Source organism: Sapajus apella, unplaced genomic scaffold (genome assembly GCF_009761245.1).
Source record: "Sapajus apella isolate SASKATOON/1434 unplaced genomic scaffold, GSC_monkey_1.0 scaffold6, whole genome shotgun sequence".
NCBI classification, from domain to species: domain Eukaryota; kingdom Metazoa; phylum Chordata; class Mammalia; order Primates; family Cebidae; genus Sapajus; species Sapajus apella.
The window spans coordinates 26,495,595-26,513,373 of NW_022436946.1; the positions used below are offsets into that span (position 1 = coordinate 26,495,595).

General features: G+C 32.7%; 1 protein-coding gene across 1 annotated transcript in view; it reads left to right on the forward strand.

Annotated features, from left to right (window-relative positions):
* The window catches only part of TRDN (triadin), a 377,062-nt gene that overhangs the window by 255,910 nt on the left and 103,373 nt on the right, over positions 1 to 17,779 (forward strand). The window contains exon 22 of the mRNA XM_032274890.1: positions 12,607 to 12,657. Within this exon, the coding sequence (XP_032130781.1) occupies positions 12,607 to 12,657 (51 nt within the window). The remainder of the gene's footprint in view (positions 1 to 12,606; positions 12,658 to 17,779) is intronic.

Consider the following 17,779-nt stretch of genomic DNA (forward strand, 5'->3'; position numbering starts at 1 on the left):
CAGACAGGCGGAAGACGATAACCTTTAAGTCTATTGCTCTTTATCGCTGTCATTGCATGTTTTTCTGTGCCAGGGAGAATGTGAGACAGCAATCTGGGTTGGTCTTTCTTTTGTGTAACTAAACCCTGAGTATCAGCTCCAAATAGGAAAACTCCAGAAACTGTTCAATTACATCAGGAGACATGCTGAAGATTGTTGGGAATAAGGCAATGATCCAGGGGAACTGGTAGACATATTCCTATTTGATTTGTGGTTTTAACACCACCTTACTGATCATAATTTGAAAAATAAAGATGGCCCAATCCTATAATGCAAAAACGATTTCTGTTGCTTGAAGAAATATATGTAAAAGTTAAAATGAAGAAAACAACAGCAAAAGTAAGTTGAATATATTATGATGTATACTATATTATGACTTCAACTACTCATTCTCCCAAGAGGGCTGAAATTTCACTGTTATAAATCATAATGGTATAAAATAGTTATGCATTTTATTTGTATTTATGCAGCTATATCGTAAATAGATCACTCCAGATTCTGCTTGAGAAAAATGCTACAGTACACTAAACTTAAAACATTTAAAGTGATGTTGTGGTTTCTCTTAGAGCTCAAGTGTGTTAATAATTTTAATTATCATTCCCCCCATGTCTTTGCTTTTATATAATAATATTATATTTATTATAATAAATTAAATTAGAACAAGCAATAATTTTGTCAAGAACAAAGTCTCAATGATTTATTCAAATTTGAGCTACAGTTAAATTTCTGAAATCCTAATATCAGAAATTAAGAACTTTTCACATAAATATGTCAAGAAAATCCTTCAATCTCTCACATGTCAAATAAGTAAACTAAAATTAAGGATTTGGTTAAATAAAAAGATTAAAAATTTATTTCCTTGGGCTTTTCAAAATAAAATCCCATAATAATTGCATTGAAAATGTTTTTCAATTTATTTTGGCTTCTGGGGGCTCTTAAAGTTTACAATTCAGTAGATATTTCTGTCAGTTTCTTTTTGAAGAACAGTAGAATTTTGGTTTCTGAAATATAAAGTGGGAGCACTGTATCCTAATTTCGATGTGTTCAGTTATGCATATTTCTGAATCTAAATTTATTCTTGAAAAAATAAAGATAATTGTCCCAGACTGGCCCACTGACAAGATGTTGTATAGGTCAAAAAAGAAAACATATGTGAAAGGATAGGAAAATTTATAAGCTTCTAGATAACCATATAACATATAATTAGGCATTTTTCCTTATGAAATTAATTTAAACACAGATGACATAAATTATCAAACTACTTTGATTTCATTGAGCTTTATAGCTTTCACCCTTCTAGTATAAAATTGCTGATTACTCGTGACATTCATAGATTGTTTTCATAGCCTCAGTATATCAAAAGAAGATTGATTAGAATATAAAACACCCACACTAATAATAATAGTACCTAACAGACAACTGATTTCAAAATGGATTTTTTTTCTTCTTATCAGCATGACGGTGTCAATTTTATTAATTCTATAATATTTCCTCTAGTGGACAACAGACTGGAAATTGTTCCTAGAGATATGATCTTACTTCTTAAGATGATTTTATACTAATTTTCTACTAAAATTTTGTTTTCTCTTGTCAAAGCTTAGGCTCCTGGCTTGTGTGAAAAACATGAGGTTCTTTCAATGGCTATTTTTATATTGACTTAGTAAATCATTTCAATTTTAAACATTGTATGACAATGGCCTCATATTTTTCAACCATAATGATCATAGGAAATAACATATTTGGATAGTTTGCATATTTTTATTACAGTATATCTATGACTAATAACTGATATGAAAATATTTTGTGCTTTTAATAAAGTAGTGTGAGAAGAGATAATAATGACATTCTACACATTTTCTCATATTATTCTAATATTTATGCATAATGCTTTATGATGTATACTTTGCTTTCTTATATAGTTTTTAGTTATCTTCAAAAGTACAAATAATCTAATTACTAGTTTATAATTCATTGAAATATAGTTAAATCCTCTTTAAAAATTTATTTTTATTTGTTTGAACATGTGGACTTTATTTGGAAAAATTATATGATTTTTATAATTTTTAATAGAGTTTAAATACACTTTGTGATCTAAGTATAATTGTGTATATTGAATCTCTGGACTTAAATACTTATGGATATTTCAGTGTCCCAAAATTAAGTTGAAAGTTTAATTACAGAATAGTATAGTATTCCATCCTCTTAACAATTAAAAATCACTTCAAAAATCAGTTAAGTAGAAACCCAACAAAAACATTTTTAGAAAATTAAATAAAATCTGATTGTGTGTTAACTATCAAAAACAAATTTTAACACAATTAGTAATCATTTTATTAAGTGTAAATTTGGAGAGTGTTGTCTTAAGTGTATCAGAGTTCACTTATTATAATAAAAGATTCAACTTTGCCTTAAATTAAGAAATACTTCAAAATTCATAAATAGGCTAATTTGTGTCCACTTGAAGAGTTTCTTTCTTGGCTTTTGATGCTATTCTGTAAACAATGGTTCCCTATAATTGTAATAGTGTTTTAAGTTGTCACAACACCAGGCAAAACCCAAGTGCTATTACATGTTTTGTATATCTGTCACTGTCCTCATCCGCCTTATCAGATTCTGCTTTGTGTATGCTCTGGTCCTTTTAAAATCTGTGATGTGTACTGATTGTAGATTTATTCCATACTATCAAGTGAATGTTAATAATATCTAAGCATAATTATTTTCCTGAGAAAATTTTATCCATTTGAATATAATGAATGTGTATATTTCTTGGTGTATCAAAGTTATTTTAAAAAAGGGAGAAACAGTTTTCCATTTAAAATCAATGAAGTAAAACCGAAGGTTTAGTTAACACAGTTGTATTTAATTATTTGCTTAATATGTATTTATAAAATAACTTATTTGCACATGTTGACTAAGTCATGCTGTTGACCCTCAATAAATGTTAAATTATAATAACAATATTATAGATTCCTGTGAATTCTAAACATTTTGACAATACTTTGTGCTTTGGTTGTTTAATATTTATTGAGCGCCCACAACAGGCTAGGCGCTGGGGAATGGGTGGTGAGGGGCATGGCATGGGCTTCAGAGAGAAGATGGTCTATATGAAGGCAATGCATGAAAATGAGGATACTCTCCTTGTTAGGTATTTTACATATTTTCAAGAGAACCATTAGCAACTGAATTCTCCACTCCACTGTCTCACTTGCTCACATAATACATTTTACTTCTTCTTACTCTTATTTTACTTAATACTGTGAAAACAATTTATCCTCAAAATTATTTTATGTCATTAATAGGGAATTCCTTTCTAGTCTCTCCTGTCTTAACTCCTTCCTCTTACTCACTGCATTCCTTTAATGAGAGACAGATCTCAATCCTACTTGTTATAGCAGAATAATACATACTTAATGGAAGTTTGTATTGTTACATTAATTTCCTATAGAGGGCTACTTTCTGCCATGCAACATTTGATTCATGTGATTCACACATTGGTAGGATTGCCATTCAACATTAAAGAGAATTTCAGCTCTGAAAACAGGCAGTGTATGTCAATGATGTTTGTGATATTAGGAGGTGATGTTAAGAGACATGTATGCATTAATTCTTTACCTTTTCCCCAAAAGTTAAAGTTCATTTATTATTGGTGATCTATCTTGTCTAATAAGCTAATGTGTAATTCCATCACTCTCATTTTATGTAGGATTTATGATAGGTACATACAGGTTACATAGAGATATGATTGAATGCCCAAATTTTGTTTCCATGCAAGTGTTCTGCCTTTCAGTTATGAAAATGAACCATTCCTGTGCCCGGTATAGCCTTCTGTGCTCAACTTTTTCCTTCTTTTTTCTTTTCCTTTTTTTTTTTTTAAGAAACTGTGTATTTTGCAGAGAAGCACACAAAAGCTACAAGATTACCCCCAGAATGCCTCCCTCCCACTGCCCTTGCACTTCATACTGTGACAACCACACTTACCCCCAAGGACCCTCAGTAACTCTTGGGTCAGAGGAACTGGTGGGTAGATAGGCTTCATTATGTTACCTGGCATTACCAATTATCAGACAGCATTCCCAGGAAGAATGCATCAGGCTTATGCTGCCTGCATTCTGCCCCTTTCAGGACTCATCATTGAAGTTTCTCAATGGCAATATCATCAATCTTTTAGGTTCTTAAAGTAACAAAATTTTTACATCAAATGTGTGCATTTGCTTCACCTCTCTTATAATTATTAAACTTTCCTTCATTTAACTTCCGACAGCCTTCATGTAAAACTGAAGAATGCCAACACAAACCATTTTTAAGACCTGTCACAGCTAATTGTAAATATAAAGAAAATTATCATGTGAGCCTGAATTTAATGACAGTGCACTTCAGATTTCTTTTGACAATATTTTACATAATTTATAGTAATTTAAAGGAATACAAATTAAGTATCCTTGATCCCTGTCTATATTTTAATATTAGGCTGAAGTTTCTATAAAATATCCTTAAATGTGTAATGGGTCATTTTCATTCCCATTATAAGGAATTCTCTTAAAACTCTTTTTTTTCTTATATAGAATTGTGATTGCCATCACTAGGATTTGACATGCAAAAAATAACTGTTAAGCGTTTAAAGTAGATATTTGAAGTTTAAAATTTGATTCTCCAGAGGGAATAATCAACTTTATGTTCCTTTGACCTTCTAGACAATATTATATAAAGAAATCAGAAATGCATTGTAATTGTAACCATACGACACAGCAATAAAACCCTTTTTATGAGCTTAAGAAGATTACTGAGCTGCTAATCTTGTTTTTTATCTATTAATATTTACTTTCACTCTTACTTTTACGCTGAGGCCAGAGGTGGGTTATATCTTTTTTTCCTTTAAGAATCTTTGATAGAAAATATATTATAGTCTGCTACATTACAAAGCTGAATGGTCAGAGCAAATATTGTTTCCTGAGAAATTTTCTTTCCTTTTTTTTTTATTTACAGATTGGCTTTCCACTAAAAGCTTATTTATGAAAAGAAAGAAGAATTAGTATACACTATCTTAAAAAAAGTTTCTTACAGTCAATTGCTCTTCCAGATCCTGGAACAAATTAATGAGGTTTAAGTTTCATATTCTAAAATTAAATTGCAGAAATAATCTGAAACCATCAACCCTATGTAAAAATCCATTGTTACTGTATTCTCATTATAAATTAAGTTACACATTTCAGGTCAAGTAATTTTAGTAATGAAAATGAATGTTTTATCAATATTCTATACAACATTTACCTGCATCTTAGTGACTATTACTGTCCCATTTTTTTATAGATCAATGATACATTATAAGCTAGTTGTAAAGCAATGTTTTAAAAGTCAGAATTTAACTCAGATCCTGGAATGGCAAAATAGTAGTTAAAACTTTTTTTATCATTATGGTGTGAAAAGTCTGGGTTTTACTTCACTTGATTTTTATACAGAAAAGAAGGGAAAATTTTTTTCCCAAACAAAGCATCTACATTCTCATTTGAAGCCTTTACAGTATATTCCATGGTCAAAAATTCTTAACTTGGAGTTAGCACTTACAACTTTGGTCTTCAAGGAAGAAATAATTGATGATAGCCAGTGGCAATTATAAAATATTAATCTGCTTGAACAATAGAGCACAGAGCTATCTTGAAATAAAACTTCAGGCTTAGTTTAGCTCCATCAATAATTTGTTCTGTGACTGGGCTAGTTCTTTGCCTTGCACTGCCTTTTTTTTTTAATAAGAAAATATTATTGTATTGAGCCATCTCTAAGGGACCTTCCATCTCTAATATTGTACAATTCTCACTTGTAAGACGTATTTTCCATGCTTGAGACATTTCAACATTGCCCCAAATGCTGAAGAGTAAACTGTCTTCTGATCACAAGTACAACCATTCAACAGGAAAGTCCAATTTAGATTATAAAATGAAAATATCTGAAAATATTATTTAAATCTACTAAATGGAATGATAATATTTAAAGTCTTGCTGATATGTTACATTACACTTAAATTCCAAAAATATCTCAGGAACAAATCATGCTATTGGATGTCAAAGTAATTACATAAAGATGCTTTCAGGGTGAAACCCTGTCTCTACTAAAACTACAAAAAATTAGCTGGGCATGGTGGTGCGTGTCTGTAGTCCCAGCTACTCAGGAGGCTGAGGCAGGAGAATTGCCTGAACCCAGGAGGCAGAGGTTGCGGTGAGCCGAGATCGCGCCATTGCACTCCAGCCTGGGTAACAAGAGCGAAACTCCGTCTCAAAAAAAAAAAAAAAAATGATGCTTTCAGTAGGATTGTACATATGAGAATTAGTAATAATGGCACACAGGATATAGGGATTATGCTTTTGATACACACACACACACACAGACACACACACACACACAGACACACACAAACTATAAAAACTGGGACAGAAGAACATACTGTCCTTGGAGATAGGAGAATGCAGGTAACAACTGTGTGTGACTGGTGATTTCTGACTATTTTTACAACATGGCAATAATTACTTGGTAGTGTCCGTCAGTTTTTCAGCACATATTATATTCTTTCGACAAAATTTTGCACATTCATTGATACAATGAAAGGAAAAAAGTTTGGCTTTAGGATCTTTCAATCCTTATCACTGGAAGCAAATAGTTTAAATTCCTTAGAGGGTACCACACGTTCCTTTGCTACCAAGTTTCATTGTGACTTTCCAGCTTAGGCTCACTGCTTCTACCCCACTTTCTTCATTCAGGAATCCACTTGAACTTTCACACTCTGTGGTATTATTCTTATGTTGCTTTTTATGTTTGAAATGCCTTTCAAATTCTTCTTTCATGGCAAGTGTTATCAGTTTTTGAATCCATCATAAATGCCAGTGTTTCTGTGAAGTCTTCTTTCATTTTCTCAGGTCGAGTTTGTCAGTGTTTCTGCTATGCACCCAGAGCTCTGAGCCCTCTACCATCGTATCTAGCCTGTCTATGTGGATGCATCACAACATAGTCTGAACTCCACACAATCTTCCTTGTTTTTCCAGCTCCCAGTACAAAAGAGACACTCAATAAATACCTATTGAATACAATATAGTTTATTTTTTAAAACAAACCTGTGTCCTCCTTCTATAATATCATATTCAAGAGAAAGGATTAAAGGGGTCCTGGAATTTTTTTATCTATAGGAGAGGTACTTTTGTCACTCTGGTAGGCACAACACAAAGAACAGGTTCTGGTTTGTTGAAATGGCATCGACTTTTATTTTACTCCAAACCAAACACTTTTTGAGCATCTCAGACCTCAATTTTCTTTCTGTGTACATATCCATCATAAAGTTTAAAATATAGTTAGTGTGGAAATTTTTTTTTAAATTTAATGAAAGTCTAAAATATAGCAAATCAAATTCAACAATGCATAAAAAGAATTATACATGACCAAGTGGGATTTATTCCAGATATGAAAGTCTATCTTGACATTTGAAAATTATTTAAGTAATCTATAATATCAACAGACTAAAAAAGAAAAAACACATGACCCTATCTACAGTAATGGCAAAAGCATTTGACAAAATCCAGCACCCCTTGATGGTTAAAAACTCTTAGCAAACTAGGAATAGACAGAAAATTCTTAAACTTGATAAATAATTTCTACAAAAATCCTGTGGCTAACATTCTATTTAATGATGAGAAATTAAAAGTTCTCTTGCTAAGGTCAAGAACGTGGCAAGGACGTTTGCTCCAGTCATACTTTATCAACATTATACTGAAAGTTTTAGTGAGTGAAATAATATAAGAAAAGGAAATAGATGATATACAAGTTGGGAAGAAAAAAAACTGTCTTTGTTCAAAAATTACATACTTGTTTATGTAGAAAATTCCAAAAACTTCCTGGAACTAATCAGAAAATATAACAAGGTTTCAGGACACAAATTTAATATGCGAAAGTCAATTACTCTCCTATATCAGTAATGAAAAAATTGAATAAACAAGATTAAAAACACAATGACCACTTGTTTTAGCACCCAAAACATAAATACTTAGGTATATTTTTTAAATTATATGTAAGATCAGTGGGAGGAAAACTACATAAAAGAAATAAACAGAAACTAAATAAATTGAGAGATACTCCATATTCATTGATAAGATGACTCAGTATTGTCAAGATGTCAGTTCTTCCTAAATTGAGGTACAGATTCAACACAATTCCAGAAAAATTCTAGCAAGTTATCTGTGGCTATTGACAAACTAATTCTAAGGTTTATATGAAAAGGCAAAAAACTTATGTCTATGCAAAACCTGCACATGACTGTTCATATCAGCTTTATTTATATTTCCTAAAACTAGGAAGTAACCAAGATGTCCTTTAATAGGTGAATAATAAAATTTTTATTCAGTGTGAAAAATGTATGAGCTATCAAGCCACAAAAACAAGTTGAAGAATCTTAAATTTTATTTCTATGTGAAATATGCCAATCTGAAAAGTCAACATATTGTACAATTCCAACTATATGACATTCTGGAAAAGGCAAAACTATGGAGAAAATTAAAAGCAGTGGTTACTAGGGTTTGGGGAGAGGAGAAGGTTGACTAGGTGGAGCGCAGAGAATTTTTAGGGTAATGAAATTATTCTGAATGATACTGCAATGGCAGATACATGTCATTATATTTTTGTTGAAATCTATAAGATGTATAAAACTAAGTGAACTCTAATGTAAACTGTGGACTTTGGTTGATAATGATGTATCAATATTGTTTCTAGGACTATAATAAATGTACCACACTCTTGAGCGATGCTGATGGTGAGGGAGCCTGAGTGTACTGGAAGAGGGTGTATTATTTGCGCTGATATAACGAAGTGCCATAGATTTGGTGGCTTATAAACAACAAAAATTTATTTCTCAAGATCTGGAAGCTGGAAGTCTAAAATTAGGCTGCTAGAATGGTTATGTGCTGTGAGAGCCCTCTTCTGGATTGCAGACTGCTGTCTTTTTGTATCCTGACATGCAGAAAGAGGGCAAGAGAGCTCTCCAGGGTTCCTTTTATTTTTATAAGGCCACTAATTTTATTAATGAGGGTTCCAGGCTGATGACCTAATTATTTCCCAAAGGTGCCACCTCCTAATACCATCACATTGGAAGTGGGATTTCAACATATGAATGCTGAAGGGACACATTTAGTCTGTTATAGAAAGAGTGTATAAGAAATCTTCACTTTCTGATTAGTTTTGCTGTAATCATAAATCTGCTCTAAAAATTAAGGTCTATTAATTAATGTTTTTAAGTGCATGGAAATCTCAAATAATTAGTCCAGTTCACTAAGTTAATTTTAAAGTATATTTTGGAATTCCATACCATGAGTAGCAGAAAGATACATTAAAATCCCTCTTTATTTTGATTATATTAATAATTATTCAGTTAACATTTTTTCTTATATTCAATTATATTTCTTCAACTTTTCTATATATATTATCTTATAAATTAAATTTCATTTTGAACAGTTACACTATAATGAGAATGATTCTTGAAATCCCACATAAATGTGTTTTAGGAGAGGATTTCCATTTTAAAAAGTTCAAAAGACAATATAGAATATATATAATGAATAAGATTGTTATAGAAATAAAGATTGTATTATATCTTAAATGAATAGATGATAAGAGGTTATTACAAAAAATAAATGGGCATAAGTATGTAATACATGTGTGTGAGATTACTGAGCTTTGGAAAGTCACTCAAAATTTCTTAGATAACAAAAAAGTAAAATTGTGAGGTAAACGTTAGATTTAAATATGTGCAATTTTCTTTTTTGTCCAGGAAAACTATCAAATATTGGCAATTTCATTTTACTTGGTGCCTTTGCCAGACTGGGATTACAAACCGGAAAATGATTAACCTTGAAAGACGTTCATAATGATAATTAGGTTATTGTGTAAAGATTTGACGACAAGTTTCCTTGTAGTTTGGATTCAAAATGTTTATGATTGTTTCAGGAAAGAACTCTAGGACTGAGATCATCTACTATAAGACTTTCCATTATTTCAATCTTGTTTTATCTTTTTCATGATCTTCTTTTTCTAAAAATTCTTGTAGAAGGAAAAGGAAACACTGTTGAGACATATACCTTTTCTATTGTACAGTACAATTAAAAGTAAAAGATGTTTACTATTTATTTTTGGTTAAATATATTCAGTACCATAACTTAAATTAAAAGATTCCTGGATGCATTGCTATTGAATATTATTTTCAAAATGAATAGTTTTTATCTCGTAGATTATTTAAAGTTTGACTTTAATAGCTATTTTGATCATAATCTGTATTTTAAATTTTTAAATGTCTGGCAATAGCACATCAAAATTTATAAAATTAAGGGTATTACTATCAATATATAAATGATATATAAATATGGAAAAATTATATGAGATTGGATTTGAAACATGCTGCTAAAAAGAATAGCTGAGAACACCAGTCTTTGTGTGTGGGCGTGTTTTTACCTGCCACATATTATTAAGAAAGTATTTGTTCTCTTTCTGGTTTATTTTGCCTTTATATAATTAGTTTACTTAATAAGTCAAGTCAATCTCTGTGAATAAGGTAAATAAGATTAATTTGGGGTCTTTAAAAACACATGCCACTAGTTATATTGATAGTTTTCATTTATAATCCATACTGTAGGTTGCTTTGCTTCTGCAGCACCTGTAAGTGATCTGCACTTCACCTGTTTTTTTCCAACTGCTTGCTGGACATTTCCTTTTTGGGTATCTTGTTGACATATGAAACACAATATGTTCAAAACAGACCTTCCTCCAAAGACCTCTCCTTTTACATTTCATATCTCAGGTGAGGGAAAATTATCCTACTGTAAACCGAATAAAAAATCTAAGAACCATTCTCAGCTAAAACAAAACAAAACAAAAACAAACTAACAAACAAAAAACCATGATACATGGCTGAGTGTGGTGGCTCATGCCTGTAATCCCAGCACTTTGGGAGGCCGAGGAGGGCAGATCACTTTTGGTCAGGAGTTCGAGACCAGTCTGGCTAACATAATAAAAATCTGTCTCTACTAAAAATACAAATATTAGCTGGATGTGATGGCGGGTTCCTGTAATCCCAGCTACTCAGGAGGCTGAGGCAGGAGAATCACTTAAACCTGGGAGGTGGAGGTTGCAGTGAGCCGAGATCACACCATTGCACTCCAGCCTGGCAACAGAGCAAGATTCCGTCAAAAACAAAACTAAACTAAACTAAACTAATACATCTACTTACCGTTATGCAATTAAAATGGCATTTTACCCAATTTATAAGTCTAAACCTAAATGGCACATTCTCAGTGAAAACCTTTCCCAATTTTAAAATTTGAATCAATAAATTCTTTATTGTCTATATGACTTTACTGGAGTACTTATCACAGGGTCGAATATTTTGCTGTTTGTTGGTTAACTACCTTTTCACAACTGTTTCTATATATAGACCATTTCAAAACTTAATGGTGTAAAACAACAGCTGATTTCATTTTGCTCATGATTTTGTGCATCAGGAATTCAGGAGGATGAAGCAGGCAGTTTTTACCTGGTTATCTCATGTGATTGCCTTCAGATGTCAGGTTGGGCAGCAGTCATGTAAAATCGCTGACTCCTGGATGTGCACAATGGCTCTCTCAGATGGCTGGCAGTTGATACTAGCTGTTGGCTGGGAGCTTAGCTTGGGCTGTTAGTTGGACTGCCTAGATGTAGCCTCTCTCACATGGTGGTGTTAGTTAGATTACCACCTGGCACCAGCATTTCCCAGAGCAAGTGTCACTAGATTAACAGGTAAAAAAATGCATGACCTTTTCTGATTTAGCCTTGGAAGTCACAGCGTATCACTTCCAGTTCTGTTGGTTGTAAATGGCCTACAGCAAAACTGATAGATCTGCCCTGTTTAAGCTTCCTATTCACTCTCTGATTCTCTGAAATGTGTCTTTCTTTCCATTTCATTGTTGCAGGTCTAATTTCTTTCCCTCTTCTAGTTCTGCCTCAGTACTACATGCTTACATCCTTTACTGAGCCTATCATGCAACTACTGGAGCCAGTACTTACATGCTTGAAAGCATAGATATAGTGGTTCAAATCCCAGGTCTCTTAGGTAAAGATCTTGGAAAGTTATTTAATCAATTTATGTGAAAAGCAGAAATAATAACAGAACCTATATACCTCATAGGGTTCTTGTGAGCACTGAATGAGAAAATGTTGCTCACAAAATGAGAGAACATTGCCTGACACATAGTAAGCAGAAAATGTTAGCTATCGTTCTTATCACATCTTTCTTCCCCAAAGCCCATGTCAGTTTACGTGTACTATATATATCTGGCATAGTCTGTACTTGTGACAGTAATTTAGTAATTCATGCACTTATTTTCTATCGTTTACATACTTAGTTCAATGTCTTATAGACAAAATATACCCAGAGACATTTGTACTGTGAATATCAACTCAGAGGCCCTGTGATCTTTAAGCCTCTGTACGTCTACAAAACACATGAAGAAACTTGCAGTTTTTTTCTCTATTATTCCTTGTAACCTCTTGTCATGTTCTCTCTTGCAGAAATTAGAAAAGAAAAATCGGGGAAGACTTCTTCAGTTCTGAAAGATAAAGGTAATAGAGTTAATTTAATATAATATTACAAATTTATTAGGAAATATATATGATGGAGAACATAGTACATTAGCAGCATCCCCTTTGCAAATATATAAACCAGAACTGTAGCGGTCACATTCATATATTTAAAAACTTGCATTTATTTATCTGTTCCTAAAATTATTTCTTCTCACTATTACCTAGGAAGTGCTCTGATTACAGCTCCCAAAAAGACAAGAAAGAAAAATTTTTTAAAAAGATTTTCCTTAAGAATGAAAAAGGTAAAAATTATAGAATGGAAGTAAAGAATATTAAGAAGCACTTGCCCCCAGAGTCTCTGATTCTCTCCTTTCTATTCATAAAATATATATTTAGTGCATAATACATCCCATGCACTTGGTAAACACTGAAGATGATGATGACAACAAAAATGGTAAAGCTACAAATAGAGAGTAAGACTTGGTAATTAGAGTATACATTCTGATATTTTCAAAGGCTCTTAGGCGTATTCTGTCTGCTTCAGTCTTGTCACACTCTATATTGCTATGAAAAAGCATGAAATTCTTAATTAAATTTTATGACTTCCATCTCCTGGATGGACCAACTGCCTTTCCTGTTTACCTATGTAAATCCTTAACCTGATTCTAAGAATAATGGCCATGTAAAGCATCAAGGCTTCTCTATTTCAGCCTTCAGTGAGGCCCCTCTCTTTGAATTAACACACTTGAAATATTTATAATTTATTCTATAGTACAAATATGTATGTTATCTATGTACTATAATGTATAATTTATTATATATACATTTGAGTGCTACATATGTATATATAATAAACTAAAATTCACCTATTTAAACTTCAAGATCTGATATTATTCACCTTAATTTTTTATGTGGACTGATCAGTACTACATTCAGTAATTATTTATTATGTATCTAATATGCAGTAATTAATTCAGATACTCACTAGACACATGGGATGCAAGAAAGGCATAGCCTATACTCTCTGAGAAGTTACAGTATTCATGACATAACTAAAATTATAATAATCATAAATGAGAGTTATAGGATGCTATAAGAGGGTGTAACAGTAGATCCTGATCAAGTTTGGGAGACCAGGAAGTTTTGTCCTGAAGAAATAATATGAAACATAAAGGAAAAGATGAAGAGTTAGCCTGTAAAGGTGTGGGAATTGCTTGGAGGAAGTCCAGAAGTGGCACATGTACCCTTTGCCAGGCTCCTTGATACCTACTTTACGTATTTGTTTCAGCAAAATATGCTTACTAGCTCAATTTTTATGAACAAGGAACCTGAGGTCTAGCAATATAAGTTACTCAGTGTCACACTGTGAGTAATAGGGAAAGGTAAGTGTCAAAGTCATGTCTGCCCCACTTTAAAGTTCATCTTTTCATTTTAACACTGACACTGCTTGCACCTAAGAATAGGATTCTTATATTTGTATTTATAAAAGCACCTTTGCTCTGAGTGTAGAGTTTACTAAAAAAAAAAAAAAATCTATTTGGCATAGATGCGTTGGAATGGAAAAATAGTCTTAGTTCTTTTGCTATTGGGGTAACTCCGCTTAATTCCCACAGAGGGGCTTCATCTATTTTTCTTTAGTGATTACTTGTATTTTGGGACAGTTCCATTTCCAGCCTCCACTCTCATGTAATATGAAAATCAATAAAAACAGCATCCTTGATTATGTGAAAACCAAAAGTGTAATGAAAATATACTGCCAGGAAAAAATATATACATATACAATTTGCAATTTACAACATGTAAATCTAAACATTTTCTTATTCCATCATCATATAGAAGACATTTAGGGGACATTAATGTCTTTATTTTAGTCTGCACTTATTTCACAGGAAAATCTGGACCACATTTATGATTCATTAAGAAAGCAGCTCAAAAGAAAGGTAGGGGCTTAACCCCCAAGTTATACTTTGGGCAATGACAATTATCAAAACTTAACTATTACTTAAAATCTTCACATGTGCCAAAGCTTAAACTAGTTGGAAGAATAATTGTTAAAAACTGTCCTGGAAAGCGTTATCTGGGGGAAATAAACCCATACTGACCACTTTATTAAATAGGTTCTTGTAATTTCTAATATTATTATTAATATACACTTGAAATTCCTTACTGAAAACTTTTGCTCAATGTAGAAGCATCTACTCTTTTCTCTAAAAATTTCAATCACTAGAAAATTATGTATATAAAGGTTTGCAGCATATGATTATTGATTTAGGATGATATGAACTATATCTACTTCTTAATTCAAACTGCATTAAAGCCCTCAAAATGTCTTTGTTATATATAATTTGAATACTGTTTTAGAATAATTTTATTGTTTTTTCTGAATATAATTTATTATTAAGAATCAAAGAAATAATTATAATATTACCTGTAAGATTTTAGGGACTTCAAAATCCTCTGCAGTGTTATTATTTTTGGAGAGGTTCTTTGAATCCTGCTGCTAAGCTTTGGCAGAATCCGAATGCAACAATTTCACTTGCTAAAAATTTACCAATTTTATTAGAGTTGTATTTTGTGAGTTACGTCTATTAAACCACTAAGAAATTGCCCACATTTGCCTGTTACTCATACATTTCACCTGTATGTGTATATCCACATTCATTTTAAAGTAATGCTACAAGTTTAAAACCAGCATTATTACAAGGAACTCATTTGGAGCCACATTTACCAGAGTAGTGATAACCATGAGTAAATTAGGCATTCAGAGATACATTATTAGGCTTTTGTCTTTATATAAGAACATATAGAGAGTTCTAGGGATGGCTGTTGTAAAGAAAGAAAAAAAAAAAACAGGAGAAAGGTGTGTCTCACTAACTTTTGTTGCTGGTTCAGTTATTGACTTTCCTGGACGAGTGGACTCACTTAAGCATTTTCAACACACCCACAGGGGCATTGTCCTGCTTATGAGGTCTTGACCATTCAGAAAACAGAAAATCCTGTTAGTGACCCCTGATATTATCTTCCTTGTGGCATTCGTCCTTATCCCAGACAACTTGTTTCTAACTGCTGGTCTGACTTATCTGAGGATGGAAGATTTGCCTCTGGACTGAGAAACTGCAACTGAATCCAAACAGGCAACACAGTAATCAAGTAATTTCTTCTCCTCTAAGAACACAATAATAGCACTTTTAGGTTTCTCTGTTATTGGAATAATTTAGTAGATATCAGAATTGCTGACTAGTTGTGTGCTCCAGGTCTGTGTATGTTTGGATATAATGGCAGAGGAGTCTCAACAGAACTTATGTTCTTTTATGTCCTGATGCTCAGAACCATGCAACTGATGATCCCCCAACTTCTATTTGTCCTCACCATGTTTTTCTTGGCTGTTTCCACTCAACAATTTAAAGCTAGAACTAGGTTGGGGTAAGTTGTCTGAGGACTTTGAAATTGCTCCACAACATGCTGTACTTCATCATGGATACTCACCCAGTTCATCATTACTGCCTTTGTCTCTGGGGGTAGTGTTAGGCAGTGGCTAATATGAAACCATTTTTCTATTCCTTAGTGAATTATTTTTCCATCACAATCCTCTTGCTGTAATAATTGTGACAGAGTTCCTTCCACTTTATCTCCCAGCACCATTAAAGACTTTATCGGACCCGATCATCAAGAGCTATAAATCTTCCTATAGGCTCTTGGACAAACACAAAGAAACTACCATATTTTAAACAATATTTTCTAATATGCTGCTTTTGACAAACAAGATAGTTTGTCAAAAAAGTGGCTTAAGAGTTGACTCAAACCACTGATGTATCTCTCCTTCCTCATGCAGAAGTGCAGGGTTTCCATGTAATCCTCTCTTCACTTTTTAGTCAGATTTAATATCCCACTCACTTCCTTGAGTAGTTAGAGATTGCTCAGAGGCATCTGTGGACTTCTTAAATTGCAGCAAAAGCCCCTGAGGACAAAACGGATGCTGAGAATAAATGATCTGTAGGAAAGTCAGTGCAAGTGATGCCTCAGTCTAGGAACAGAAGGCATCTTGCCATAGCAAACTTGGAAATAGAAATCACTTTTATTTTCTGAGATCACTCTTCAAAGCTTAAGGTAATAGGTTTACTGTCTTTGAATGTCCTATAAAACTGTATCTGTTATTCCACCCTTTCCTTCTCTCTCCACTAAAATCAATGTAGTTCTGTGGGCTCTCCCCATAGGTCCTGAATTTTATAACTACTAAAAACCTCACACAAACATACACACTCACCCATTTAGATCAGCATGCTGAATCTTGAATTCTGAGGCTCAAAGCATTGCACTCTCCCACCCCGCTGGGAGTCTGTTTCCATCACCCCTTCTCATTTCACAACACATTAATTCTTTTGACTTAGCCAGAAAGTGCAAGAACAGTAAATTACCGCCATCAGCTTGAAAAAGAATTAATGAAGCTTCCCAGTGTGTTTGTTCAATTCATGGCTCTTGATTTCATCTTCATATGCTGAAGTATAGAAAAACTAGCCCTATTTAAACACAGCACTGTAAATAGCAACATGACATTTATTTGCCACCAAAGCCATTTAAAAAAAAAAATTCTACATGTTAATGGATATCTAAAGCTATAGTTTACCCCACAAGAAAATTTTGCATTGAAAGATACAGTTCTTTTAATAAAACCTCAAAATTAATTCTTAATACATCCCAAACTATCTGGCCTCAGTTAATTCTTAGTGATTGCTAGAGTGGCATCTCCATTTACAAGCACCACCATCATATTCTCTGTATTTTCACCCAAATCATATGGAGGGAATAGAAAAAAGGGCTGAAATGACATATCTCTTTATTTCCCTTATAATTGCATTAAAAGTTATTTCGTTCATAAAATATATATTGAGCTTTAATGTTGCAAAGGGAGCATAAAATGTGTTTATGATTTATATTTTAGTAGGCTGTTGAATATAATGATGTTCAAGACATTGCCCATATATATGTCTGGAGCCCATGATATGGTCTGAATCACATTGAAGATGTGTATGGAAGCTGGTAGAATAAGTAAAGTTTTATTTGAGTTACTTCAACCAAGGCCTTCATTTTGAAGGCTTTAAAAGTTTATAGATGAAATAGTCTCATAGGTGAAATTGTCTTTCAAATTTTATTTTAATCTCAT